Source organism: Schistocerca cancellata, chromosome 7 (genome assembly GCF_023864275.1).
Source record: "Schistocerca cancellata isolate TAMUIC-IGC-003103 chromosome 7, iqSchCanc2.1, whole genome shotgun sequence".
Taxonomy (NCBI): Eukaryota; Metazoa; Arthropoda; class Insecta; order Orthoptera; family Acrididae; genus Schistocerca; species Schistocerca cancellata.
Window position 1 is genome coordinate 522,762,446 of NC_064632.1, and position 14,465 is coordinate 522,776,910.

The window sequence follows — 14,465 nt, forward strand, 5'->3', positions numbered from 1 at the left end:
TTTTTGTTATGGTTCCTCACAAAACATGGAAAGCAAAGAGCTTTCAGCAGAAAAGATTTGTTTCACAGTATCGAAGATGACGAAGTGTTCATAGCTCTTAACGTATGCATCACCCAACGACTTCATTTTGTCCTCTTTATCAGGAACTCCCACTGTCTCCAATACTCCTTCGTAAGGTAGCTTTCCTGTTGCTTTTGTTCTTCCGTTCATTTCCTTCCGGTCTCTAGTTTCTCTTTCGATTTGAAACCCTTCCAGACTTTGTTGTCAGCTTCGAAACCCTTACGGGGTGTTGGACCTTTGAAGATCTTTCTGAGGTTCTTTAATCCACGTTGTCGTGGTCTTCTTGTTCCAGAGGTAATGCAATATTTGTTTAGTTAGTCTATCCACTCCCAACAAATGTCCACGAAATATCAGCCTTCTTTTTCTTCGTGGTCTCCGAGTTCTCCGAACATTCTGGTGGATTTCTTTGTTGCTCCGAAGTTTCCAGAAGGGCTCCGTGTGGATCGCACCCGCGATCTTCTGTATGTTTCTCCTTTCCGGGATCTCCTTCGCTAGTCTATTGTTCATCGACAGGCATTCACTAGCGTACAGGCATTCTGTTTTGAGCACAGTGTTACAGTGCCTTATTTTGGAATGCCAGGACATGCACCGTCTGGTGTAAAAGTTTTTATTAAAACCATATGCACTCTCCATTTTTGAGAGTCGATCGCCTATCACACCTTCATCTAATCGAATTTTGTATAGTAAGTTTGGTTACCGAGAAATGGGGAGGCACCAATAAGATTCTAAGAAGGAAGATTACTGGTTAATATTTTGTCGACGTCTCGGTCAAATGCAATATAACATTCGCTCAGATGGACAATAAAGTGTGAAAGAAGCTCAATTTGCATGGACTATAACTGTGGAACTTCCATCGTCACTTTACTAGCTACTAATGCATGACGAATAATCTCATAGGAATCACTAAGTGGCGAATGGTTTTCCAAGTTCGTTCCTAACATGATCCAGAGCAACGGAAAAACACAGCGAAGAACCTCTATTTGATGAACAGTTAGATAAGCAGCAATTTCAACATAATTCAGTACGTAACATTAAAATTCTGTGTACACCAAGGATCATCTCCGATTAAAGTACTTTTCAGCTCAATTTCAAAATAACTCGTGAGTTTCAATACTAGCAATTTGAAAATAAGCACGTAATTCTTGCAAAAAACAATAACAGTTTGCAAGTATAATACGAAATGTTGCCTGAACTAATAACTCCTCTATCTGGAACGACGGAAAAGCGTTGAATGAAAAAAAGTGGATATTTTTTTTATCCACGATGGCATCTGAACAGCCCGATTGTTTTCGGCAGTTGTGCCGAGAGAGAAAACTCCAAACAGCCACAATTTTTGAAATAACGATTTATTTCACTGTAATGAGTTTCGAGTCTAGGCCCATTATCAGAGGCCATCAAGGATTTCTCGTACAATACTGGTATGTCACTTGCAGCTCAGTCCGTCTCACGGTTAGGTATGTCACATATACATGAATCAGACCTCTATGAGAAGTCCTCGCTGCCCTCAGACGACTGGTCTAGGTCTGAAACACTTGACGATGAAATAAACTGTTCATTCAAAAAGTGTGGCTGGCTGCAGTTACGTTACTTAAGAAATGTTCACCTTGATAACACTGACAGACATCAACGAAGAAGGCAAAAGGGAAAGAACAGAAAATAAGAGATTTCAGTAACAGCAGGAACTTCATTAAGGACGATTTCTGTATTACTATGCAGACCACGAAACTGGAGCTCTTTTTTCCAAGTGCCGTTTCCAGTGAATCACATGGAGAGGGTGACAGCAGACTCAGATATACCGAAGCGGAAGCTCGCGACGGTAACTTGATAGCATTAGGAGGACGAGCGTCCAGAGGAAAGCTGCCAGCACCCCGGAAATTGGATAAGAGGCGCGAGCAGCGAGGGAGCGAAAAGGTAGACACGGGAAGAGTCCTCGTCGCCGGCTACGCCGATTGTCTAACTGAGTTAAGATGGTGGAGGGGGGCAGGGGAGGCCAAAAGAATTTTGTCGAGTGTCTGCTGGAAGCGGGCTAAGTGGATTTGCGAGCTTAAAGCCGTACGACTGGCGCCTCAGGGCGGTAGAGCGATGTCTGCCCGGGTGTCGTAGCAGTGGGTCGCGACCTCTGACCCGGTAGGACCACGGGGTCTCACCGACTCCGAACACCTGTCGACTCTCCCGCTACTGACGGCTCGACCGCCACATGAGCTGCATTCCTGTCCTTGACAACGGTAACTACTGTCAACTCCGTGCAGGTTAGTCACTTAAACGAGGCCCTTCGATGTCGTAACTTGGAACAGCAATACTGTGACTTGCTTGAGGATTTCTGCGGTGGAAGGGGGCAGCGTATTACATTCGATGTAAAGTCACCGACATATCACGACCCCAACAAGAAGATGCGTGTCACAACTAGTGCTGGTAGAGTTAAAGAAGTGGGACCTATCAGGCAGTCTTGAATACGAGTACGAGGATATCCAGTCAATGGACCATACTCTGTCAGTGAAGCACACAGCTAAGGGGAGTGTACTGGAGGACATAAACAGACTCTCTGACTCGGCCACAGAGTGGCTAAATAATATGTTTAATTATGCAAATTGAAGGTGTAGAAGGGAGAAAGGAAAGGAAACAACTGTTGATATCAGCTACATCGGACCTTAATGAGGAATCAGCAGTGGCGAGTAAAAATATGTGCTGGACCGACATTCGAACCCGGGATCTCCTGCTTACGAGGCAGGTGCGTTAACCGCTGTCCCACTCGCACCCACCGTTTTCCGTCCTTGCGCGGACTATCTCGGCTCGCCACGCCCCCCAGCGGAACCACATTCGCATCTAGACCCGCTTTTCACAGTCTCCGTCCGTGTCCTCCATGCTCGCTACTTTTGAGATTCCCGCAGGAGGTCTAACGTAATTGTGCATCCACACTGAAGGTGGTGGACTAGCGTGATAAGAGCATATATGTAAAGAATACTGCAACTCAGTACAGAGCTATAAGAATTATGTAGTTAATACATTATGTGGTGATCGCCTCTGCAAATGCCGAAAGAATACATAAATAAATATTATAATAAATCGACTGATGAAATAGTAGCTTCAGGTGCTCCCCAGTGTAATTTTAAATATGAATGAGTTGGAAGACCGTGTTAAGAATAATGGAATTCTTGCAGGTGGTGCCCATATTGGTCTGAAAAATGCTGCACGAATATTCAGTCAGATTTTGATAAGATTTCATAGTGGTGCAAACATTAGTAAATTGCTTTAAACGTTACGAAACATAAAATTGTTCACATAATAAGACTCTAAAAAGTAGTATATCAATGAGTCACAACTGGAAATGGTCGACTCATAGAAATATCTCGGTGGGAATATGAAATAGAATGACAGGCTAAAACAGGTGACAGACTTCGATTTCTTGGGGCGATACTGGCAAAATCTAACAAGTCGACAAAGGAAAAGCACTATTAAAAACACTCATCCTAAAAATTACTCAAGTGTGTGTGTGTGTGTGTGTGTGTGTGTGTGAGTGAGGGGTGGGGGGGGGGGGGAGGGTTGCACCAGATATAATTAACAGGAGGTATTGAACGAGTACAAATAAGGACATTTCTGTTTGAACCGTGGGAGAATATCTTTACGCCGGTAAATGCCTCACGGTAAGTCATAACCTGAAAAAGCCATACGTACTGTAAGGACGATTTAAGACAAATGGGAGGAGAAGTTTAGAGCTGGAGACGTATGGAAAGTACAAAGCAAGTCTATCAGAAACTGGAAAGAATTTCGGAGGCAATGGCTAGCAGGTGGCTCACGTTTCTTGGTCATCTATACCGAATGAACGAAACACAGACTAACCAAACAAAATATTCACCCATTTCTCGAAGAGGAAAGGAGCTGTTAACATGGATTAAGAACATTAGGAATGATTTAGAGGTTCTTCCACATGTTTTTGTTTCCTATTCTGGCTTCCGTAATTTCCATTAGCTGTTGATTAAGTTTCTTGATAAGGGTTGGAATCTAAATATTTTGGAGCAGATTTCCACAGAGCATCTTTTTTATTTGTGGAATTACTTAAGGAACATTCAGGATGGCAAGATTACGTAAAGAACCCTTAATCCTCTTACACGAACAGTTCCTGTCGTTATTTGGTTTTATTTTAGCGAGTGAGGTAATCGAGTCAATCGAACTTACCGAACGTATTTCTGTGCGAATTAGAAAATATTTTCGAGGAAAAAATTGAGCTGGGTTCTCAAACTAGCGGTTTCCCACTAACAGTTTTCCACTCTCGTGCCAACTTACTGAAAAATGGATGCTGCTCAGGGCTTCTCTTCTTTTTTAAACTGTGCTCGGGGCATAAGCTCTCAACAGCACCATCATTACCCAATCTTGTATTCACTAAATGGGCTCTCCCTTACGCCAAAGTTCAATGTCTACTTCAAAATAACGGCCGAACGCTCTCAACCAATCACTGCTTCGCTAGATAGCGTAGATTAATTTTCTGTCGTACCTTGGCAGAAAATTCTTCTCGTCTGTGCTGGAGACTTCATTCCTTTTCTTCGTCAATTACGTAACAATGGCAGAGAAGGCGCGTGGCCCTTACCGTGAAGCCCTATTGATTCAACTGTGTGCTCAGCGGTTTAAGGGAGCTATTCTCCGGGGCTTCTTCCTCTCCCCAGGAAAACCGAAATCTGGCACATCCCTTCTATAAGATTATTGTGTGTTGTTTAAGCGTAATACAATTTTCCAGCTTGGCGATACTTTGGCGACAGATTTTTCTGCATCGCAGACAGTTCGTGCCTCACTTAAAGGAGGTCCCTTGCGGTCGCTAATGTTAGGAGTAGCACACCCGGTGTCATGGGCCCCGCATGCACTTTTTCAAGCACGAAATTCGAACGACGTGTGTGATGCGAAGATTTTTTTAAATCTATGGTGCAGCTATTTCATGACGCACAACGTGCTACATAATTATATGCAGTAGATTAAAATATTCTGAATTTTCATGACACACGATCTATTATAGTTGAAACTGCGACTATTCTGGGATTATCACGGTCCTATCTGCCTCCGTAACTTAATGGTTAGCATGTCACCATCTTCGGCCCATCGTAACGTGATAGAAACATTGAGGCATGAGAAACTTCTCAACATATCTACATATGATTCAGACGAACAATGTGACTGACAGTTTTTATCAGAACAACAACCAATGATAGAATGAGACTGGCCACGCATTCTGTTGTGTTTACTGCTGAGATAACGTTCTAGTACCTTTCACGTCGGTTACCACAAACAGCTGTGAAAAACTCTTACGATCTGTAACTTTACTCTTAAGATTCGTTTTCGTTATGTGCTCTGTTTCTCCATGCGAGATGTTTACGTTGCATATGAGAATGCCTGAATATAACAGCGGAAGTGCGCTGGCTAGTTACTATGCAATTACTATCCTGCTAAGCCATCTCGTCTCTATATTTTAACAGAAAATCTGTCGAGGCAAACTGTACAGAGAGGTTACGGCGAACCGACTTCAACTCTCTCCTGCGTGAGACGCCGAGTTCAGCTGTGATTCATGTCATCACTGCAGTGGGGATGTAGAGTAGTTTTAATAACCTTAAATAGTGCGACACAAATTCATACACGCAATACGTCGTTATCCAAGGAGGGTATACTGTTTATCGCTAGTTGATTATATTTTCTAAGGTGCAGCCACTATTTTGAGTTTATTTCGACTGCTTTATCAAACACTATGCATTTGAAGACAGGATTTCGTCATCAGGTGTCTTTAATACCAAACTTTTATTCACATGTTGGTGGTGAACAGGTATTTAGTTTCTTATTTCTTTAGTTTTTTTTTCTTTTCTTTAAATGCAATATTTTTACTAGTCATCCTCACCAAGTCTTTTTCACAACCACAGTTACGTGCAGCAACCGAAACAGCTCTAAAGTGTGAACAAAATTTGATTTAAAAGCCCACCTACTGACGACGGCATACCCACAAAATGCGCAACGCTCAGTAATGTAGGCAACGAAATGTAGTGAGTCTGAGGGTAGAAACATCACCATTTATTCGATTACACAATCAAAGACATCGCTGTCTTCATATATACGTTGGAGCAGGTAAAACTACTTACTGTTGATGTGCATGAGGAAAACAATTTCTGTTATCGAAGGTAACTGTTGCGGATACAGTTTCCTGTTTGTTGCTGTCTTGTGTCTGTCCGAGAGCAGCAGCTGAAGTCGAGAAATTCTGTGAACTTCTGCGTCAACATTAGTATATTTTACACGACTTTTTTGTCTTTTCCGGCGAACTGACCAAACTAAAATGTTTTGGATTCGCAGCTGTGTTAGTTTAGTAAAATAGCGCGACAACTGTACGTGTGTCACTCATAGCACGTAGACCAGATGATGATAGGAGTGATTGACACTCATCGAAACACTGCACCATTTCGACGAACTGACCTGCTTGGAACCTCGATAAATTTACAAATTTTTTGAAACCTATGGCTGTGACTATGATGTTTTGTAGATATTATTTCAGTTTCGAAGAATGTATTCCATCATCAGGTAGTAATTGTTGTTCTTAGTTAACTTGCACAAGTCTGTCCTGCGTTTCTTTAAATGACTCTAAGCTGAACAGGTTTATTTTTGAAGGGGAAGTTTTGAATCAGAATATTTGTAACTGTTACTTATCACCTTTTTCACGTCCAGCAATGACAGATATACCGTATGTGAAGCATGTCAACCTGGACCACAGTTCGGAGCCCACATTAAACTGGCTAGGTAAGTCAATTGAAAGATCGGAAGAAGGCAGCGGCATACTGCCTACAAGAGGACCAGGTGTAGCAAAGTGTGGTGGCGTTCAAACCAATCTTCGGGCTATGTAATGAAACCAATCTTCGGGCTATGTAATGATACAGTACCAACAGCCGTTATTTTGATATTGCTTCACTAGCCTGATAAAACAACGCAACTATAACGGTTGTTGATAATGTATTATTATATTTTATCAACCAGCGGCTGTACCATGGTCCTGAGCCTAAACTCGGGTTGTATTTAATCTTCGATCTCGGGGCTACTTTTTACTGTGTTTTAGAGCTCTTACAAACAATGAAGCTTACACTCTGGAACGGAATGAGCGCTGTTTTCAAACTTCGTGACAGATTAAACATGCCTGCCAGAGTGGGATTCAAACTTTGCTTTTCACTGGCATTGCTCTTACAAGACCGAGTTGCTCAGGCACGAAGTGAGGGCAGGTCATGGACACTGCCCGCTAAACTAAAGGTTCCGAGTTCGAGTCCCAGTGCCACACACAGTATTAAAACAAGGTTATTCATAAGTACTTCTGGGGCTTTAGAAGAAGACTGCGAGGAAACTACAAGACGTACATTCCAGATAAGTGCGATTAGGACTCACTCACCAGGCGTTCCGGACAAACTTAACTACGTTTATAGATAGTTCATCCACCCTGGCAATCGAAAATTTCGACGAATCTTGCCTGTTGTCGACATTTACACTGGCTAGATATCGGTCCTGGGCATTCCAAGACTTTCGGTAATGTTTTAATTTTAAGACTGATGTCAGATAAAAAGTGACAATAGAAATAGTTTTTGTGTGATACAAATTTGCAATGTTCGGAATTTTCCTTTTTTCTTTACTTGTACCGTAAATCTGTGTTTCCTCCTGAATTTCATGAGTTTTGGTCGACGGAAAGTACGCTATAGATTTTCATAAGTGAGTTTGCGAGTATCAAAATATGTTATATAAATCGCCATATCTTTTTATTGCATTAACTTAGAACCTTACATTTACTACATCTCCAAGGGACCATTAGAACTTACTATGTGACGTAGATTTCAACTTGATACATCTACCGGTTCCAGAAACAAAACGCGTCTTAAAAGACGGGTGGACAGACAGACGGTCAGATAACATAAGACAACATTTTTCTTTACGTGTGAGACAATTACAATTTACCAGTTTTCCGACTTTTCGTTTACTTGGTCAGTGAAACATTCCTTCTTGCCAAATTTTATGATTCTAGGTCAAAGCGATTTACCCTACAGGTGTTGATGACTGAGTTCGCATCAAAATATGTTACGCGAATGGCCTTATCTATTGATTCCAATAACTTAGAAACTTCAGTTTTTTACACCGCCAAGTAAAAGTATCCCTTAGTATGTGACACAAATTTCAACTTGAAACGACTACCCGTTCCCGAGAAAAAGTGTTTTAACAGTTAGACAGACAGACAACAATGTGATCCTGTACAAGCTCCGTTTTCAACAGTTCAGGCGTCTGCCCCGATAGCTGAGTGGTCAGCGTGACGGATTGCCGTCCTACGGGCCCGGGTTCGATTCCCAGCTGGGTCGGGGATTTTATCCGCTCAGGGACTGGGTGTTGTGCCGTCTTCATCATCATTTCATCCCAATCCGGCGCGCAGGTCGCCCAATGTGGCGTCGAATGTAATAAGACCTGCACCAAGGCGGCCGGACCTGGCCCGAGAGGGGCCTCCAGGCCAATGAGGCCAAACGCTCATTTCCATTACCAGTTGAGGTACGGAACCTTAAAAATGACACATATCAGTGGATAGTGCATCTCTCCAGGTCTCAATACGTAATACGCACTGTGGTGCAGCTGCATTAAGGGGCGAGACATGTAGAGAAATCATCGCGCCGTTCTGTCGCATCGAATTAGTACTCGCATGCAGATAGGCAACCCAACCAACAGACTTCCGACGCGGGCAGCTTAGCGCCTTTCGAGGCAGTTCGTTCACTTCAACGAATTGTACGCACTTACTGACGTTTCATACACCACTAAAGGCGCTCACACTAGGCACCTGTAACAACTGTTAAAAACTTGGAGAGCTTGCGGAGAGAGAAGAAGGGACAAAAAAGTGCACGCGATTACTGCCCGATGATGAGGTACAATGTTCGAAACCAGTCGCACGAGTAGACAGTGGCTCAGGGATGGCGTACTGACCTGGCGATGGCCTCCATGCCGGGCATGGCGGGCTGGCCCTTGATGATGGAGCCGTCGGCGCGCTGCATGCCGTGGTGCGGCAGCCCCGCAGGCGACAGGATGGCGGTGTGCGCCGCCGCGGGGTGGTGGTTGAGCGGCAGGAACTGCATGTGGTTGAGGTGCGTCGGCGGCTGGTTGTACCCGTTGGCCAGCAGCGGAGACTTCTCCATGCGCGGCGGCTCTGCGCGTGCACACAGAAACACCAGGCGGTCAGCGAGTGGCTCTCCGGCAGAAGGCGCTGGTAAGGTTCACAAAACACACACAAGGCTAGAAAGCCCCAAGTATTTGGGTGTACATACCGATGAAATGTTAAGCTGGAAAAAAATGTTACCGACGAGCTCTAATAATTTAGTTCAGCTACACTACTGACCGTTAAAATTGCTACACCAAGAAGAAATGCAGATGATAAACGGGTATTCATTAGACAAATATATTATACTAGAACTGACGTGTGATCACATTTTCACGCAATTTGGGTGAATAGGTCCTGAGAAATCAGTACCCAGAACAACCACCTCTGGCCGTAATAACGGCCTTGATACGCCTGGGCATTGAGTCAATCAGAGCTTGGATGGCGTGTACAGGTTCAGCTGCCCAAGCAGCTTCAAACGGCCTTGATACGCCTGGGCATTGAGTCAATCAGAGCTTGGATGGCGTGCACAGGTTCAGCTGCCCATGCAGCTTCAAAACGATACCACAGTTCATCAAGAGTAATGACTGGCGTGTTGTGACGAGCCAGTTGCTCGGCCACCATTGACCAGACGTTTTCAGTTGGTGAGAGATCTGGAGAATGTGCTGGCCAGGGCGGCAGTCGAACATTTTCTGCATCCAGAAAGGCCCGTACAGGACCTGCAACATGCGGTCGTGCATTAACCTGCTGAAATGTAGGGTTCCGCAGGGAGCGAATGAAGCGTACAGCCACCGGTCGTAAGACATCTGAAATGTAACGTCCACTGTTCAAAGATCCGTCAATGCGAACAAGAGGTGACCGAGACGCGTAACCAGTAGCACCCCATACTATCACGCCGGGTGATACGTCAGTATGGCGACGACGAATACACGCTTCCAATGTGCGTTCACCGCGATGTCGCCAAACACGGATGCGACCATCATGATGCTGTACACAGAACCTGGATTCATCCGAAAAAATGACGTTTTGCCATTCGTGCACCCAGGTTCGTCGTTGAATACACCATCGCAGACGCTCCTATCTGTGATGCAGCGTCAAGGGTAACCGCAGCCATGTTCTCCGAGCTTATAGTCCATGCAGCTGCAAACGTCGTCGAACTGTTTGTGCAGATGGTTGTTGTCTTGCAAACGTCCTCATCTGTTGACCCAGGGATCGAGACGTGGCTGCACGATCCGTTACAACCATGCGGATAAGATGCCTGTCATTTAGACTGCTAGCGATACGATGCCGTTGGGATCCAGCACGGCGTTCCGTATTACCCACGTGGACCCACCGATTCCATACTTTGCTAACAGTCATTGGATCTCGATCAACGCGAGCGGCAATGACGCGATACGATAAACCACAATCGCGATAGGCTACAATCCGACCTTTATCAAAGTCGGAAACGTGATGGTATGTATTTCTCCTCCTTACACGAGGCATCACAATAAAATTTCACCAGGCAACGCCGGTCAACTGCTGTTTGTGTATGAGAAAGTTTACTCATGTCAGCACGTTGTAGGCGTCGCCACCGGCGCGAACCTTGTGTGAATGCTCTGAAAAGCTAATCATTTGCATATCACAGCATCTTCCCTCCTGTCGGTTAAATTTCGCGTCTGTAGCTCGTCATCTTCTTGATGCAGCAATTTTAATGGCCAGTAGTGTATTTTTGCTCATCGTATAATTATTAGTCTTGAAACAACCTGTTAACACATTTTTCATATTTCCACTCAGCAACGTCAAAATTCTTTTTGGGGTAACTCATCACTAAGAAACAAAGTACTGATTGCATAAAAAATAGCAGTAAGAATAATATGTGTTCAATCACATCTATATTTTTGGAACCACTTCAGGCAGTACTAACTACACCTTTACAGTACATATACACAGGTCAATATTCAGCACATATGTGAGGAACGCTATTTCGAAGTAGAAAAGTTTAGTACACATGGGTTCCAAAAGTCACAGTTTAAGAGCTTTGAGCACTTTCTCATCTTCTGTAGTGTGAAACAAATCTCTTCTACTGCAGGCTCTTTGCTTTCCATGTTTTAAGAGGTGGTAGTACGGACCGAAACCAAGAAAAAAATGTCCAGTAAACGTGAGATCTGAAGTGGATATGTAAAGAGCTAATGCACTTGCTCATCTTCGCTATTGTGAGACATATCTCTTCTACTGAACGAATAGCTCATATGTCTTAAAGTATGAGTTTTAGAGCCCGTTTTTAATACGCAATTTATCCTTGTTCTGATCCATACTACCTCCTCCGGAAACGTGGGAAGCAGACATCTTGCAGTAGAAGAGATTTCTTTCACAGTACCGAAGATGATGATGTGCTCATAGCTCTTAAGGTATGTATTTTGGAGCCCTTTTTTAATAGACAACTTTTTCTTCTTCTGGTCCATGTTACGTCCTCCCAAAATATGCGAAGCAAAGAGTTTGCAGTAGAAGAGGTTTGTTTCACAGTATCGAATATGAAGAAGTGTTCATAGCACTTAATGTGCATGTTTTAGAGCCCACGTTTACTAGACATTCTTCACTTCGAATGATAGTTCCTATCATATCTCTGAATTCTCACCACTGCTCCTGGGACACCCTGCATCTGGTGAAATTCGTCATGAATAATACATCATAATTTGAAAAGAATAATGCTCTCCATACGCACAACACTAGAAGGATAAATCACTTTTGTTACTCAGTATTAAAGCTGTTAATGGTTCAGAAAAGAGTTCAGTATGCATTAACAAAAATTTTTCATCATTTACTGAATTATTACTTAATAACATAAAATGTCTGACAGATAGGAAAGCTAGTTCTGAATTTAACCTAAAGTTATTTCTTTTGAACAAGTCCTTCTCTATAGACAAATTTTTGTTTAAATGCTGAGAGCTTGTAAAAAGAACTAGTTTCAATTGTAGTTGCATGAGCAGGACTGAAAAATAATATGTTCATTAAACTACAGTTTAGGCCAGTGTGGAATTTAAAAACTTGTAAACACCCAGAATGTAGCCATCCACAGAAACTCATCATTTATACATTCACTTCGATAATTTATACATTCACGTCTATAAAAGAAATTGTTCAATAGCTCTATAGAACATGCAACGAACTAATTAACCAATCAGCCTGTAAAAGTAATTCGTGTAGAAATTATAGTATTACACAAGCTTTTCCACAAATGAAAAACACTTCGTGTGTAGTGTGACACTTGTGAACGCCAAATCGGTTTTTTTCCAGTCTCCATACATCAGTATCAGGCAATGAATTTAATGTAACTGACAAATGTGAAGGGGACTTTTGAGTGCTCCTATACGGATGTATAAGCGTAGACCGATGAGAGGTAAAACTACGCAACTTGCCTGCTTTGTAAACAATGCTCCTCCTAAAATCATCGGCCGTAATTTCCGTTTACAGCTAAAATTTCAAGATGCACAGCACTGCATTCTCACACGCTGTCGGCAACGAATGGTTCAGAAGCTGTCGTCCGATAGGTCACACTCTATGGTGATAAGAGTTTTTTCCCCGCAGCTGTAGCTCACAGGTTGCACCCTACAGGCTGTCCCATAAGTTAATACCGGTGCTATCGCTTGTTTAAAATTAGGGGCGATGCAGTGCGCAGACACGCCTGGAGAATGCTTGCCCCCCCCCCTTCCCCCCCCTAAATGCGTTAGCACTGTACCAAATACAGAAATTAGTAACTAATATAACTAACTCAAGAAGCGTACGCGAACGGAACCTAAGTAAATCACAGCACGACACGCTACACTGCTTGCCGGGAAACTGTTTCTTAGTCATCCTACACGGCTGTTGTTGCGTTGTTCCTGGAAGGGTCGTTTCTCCACCACAAGCGCTGCTTGCTCTTCAGTTTACAGGCAGACCGTATTAACTATGATACACTTGCTGCAATACTTTATAGTGGACGCTGATGGTATGATACTTTCATATAACAGTAGAAAATTAGTAAAGCTATTCTGTTTGTAAAACATACGCTGATCAGCCAGAATCTTATGACCACCTGCCTAATAGCTCGTATGTTCACAGTTCTCACGGGTAAAAGCGACGAGCCGCGAGGGATTAGCCGAGCGGTTTAAGGCGCTGCAGTCATGGACTGTGCGGCTGGTCCCGGCGGAGGTTCGAGTCCTCCCTTGGGCATGGGTGTGTGTGTTTGTCCTTAGGATAATTTAGGTTAAGTAGTGTGTAAGCTTAGGTACCGATGACCTTAGCAGTTAAGTCCCATAAGATGTCACACACATGTAAGAGCGACGACGCATCGTGGCATGAAAGCAGTGACACCTTGTGTAAGTAGGCTATGTAAGTAGGCTGTTTAGGTTCTTATATTGGTAACGCCGCCGCCACGAAGCGCTCTCTGTATGAAAATCACTGGCTGTGCTGTGTGCAGTCTGTGGCTAGTTTGCATTGTTGTCTGCCATTGTAGCGTTGGGCAGCGGCAGCTGGATGTGAACAGCGCGTAGCGTTGCGCAGTTGGAGGTGAGCCGCCAGCAGTGGTGGATGTGGGGAGAGAGATGGCGGAGTTTAGAAATTTGTAATACTGGATATTATAAACTGCTATGTATATTATGCTTTTTCAACACTATTAAGGTAAATACATTGTTGGTTCTCTATTAAAATCTTTCATTTGCTAACTATGCCTACTAGTAGTTAGTGCCTTCCGTAGTTTGAATCTTTTATTTAGCTGGCAGTAGTGGCGCTCGCTGTATTGCAGTAGTTCGAGTAACGGAGATTTTTGGTGAGGTAAGTGATTTGTGAAAGGTATAGATTAATGTTAGTCAGGGCCATTCTTTTGCAGGGATTTTTGAAAGTCAGATTGCGTTGCGCTAAAAAAATATTGTGTGTCAGTTTAAGCACAGTCATGTATAATTTGTTCTAAGGGGACGTTTCAGTTGGTAGATCGCTGGAGGGAATTCCCGTAAATTCCGGGCAGCTGGACGATGAATTCTGACGCCACATTCGGATCTGATGAGTTTGGGGGCCAGCACATCAACTGGAACTCACCACTGTGTTCCTCGAACCGTTCCATCACACTCCTGGCCTTGTAACATGGCGCATTATCTTGCTGAAAAATGTCACTGCCGTGGGGAAACATGATCGTCATGAAGCGCTGTACTTGGTCTGCAACCGACGCACGACACTCCTTGGCCGTCATGGTGCCTGATACGAGATCAACTGAACCCATGGATGCCCACGTGAATGTCCGCCAGAGCATAATGGAGCCGCCAGC

The 14,465-nt window shown here is 43.6% G+C and overlaps 1 protein-coding gene across 1 annotated transcript in view; it reads right to left on the reverse strand.

The window, feature by feature from the left end:
- Nucleotides 1–14,465, reverse strand: part of LOC126092875 (dachshund homolog 2) — a 982,096-nt gene that overhangs the window by 488,101 nt on the left and 479,530 nt on the right. The window contains exon 5 of the mRNA XM_049908606.1: nucleotides 9,019–9,238. Coding sequence (XP_049764563.1) covers nucleotides 9,019–9,238 — 220 coding nt within the window. The remainder of the gene's footprint in view (nucleotides 1–9,018; nucleotides 9,239–14,465) is intronic.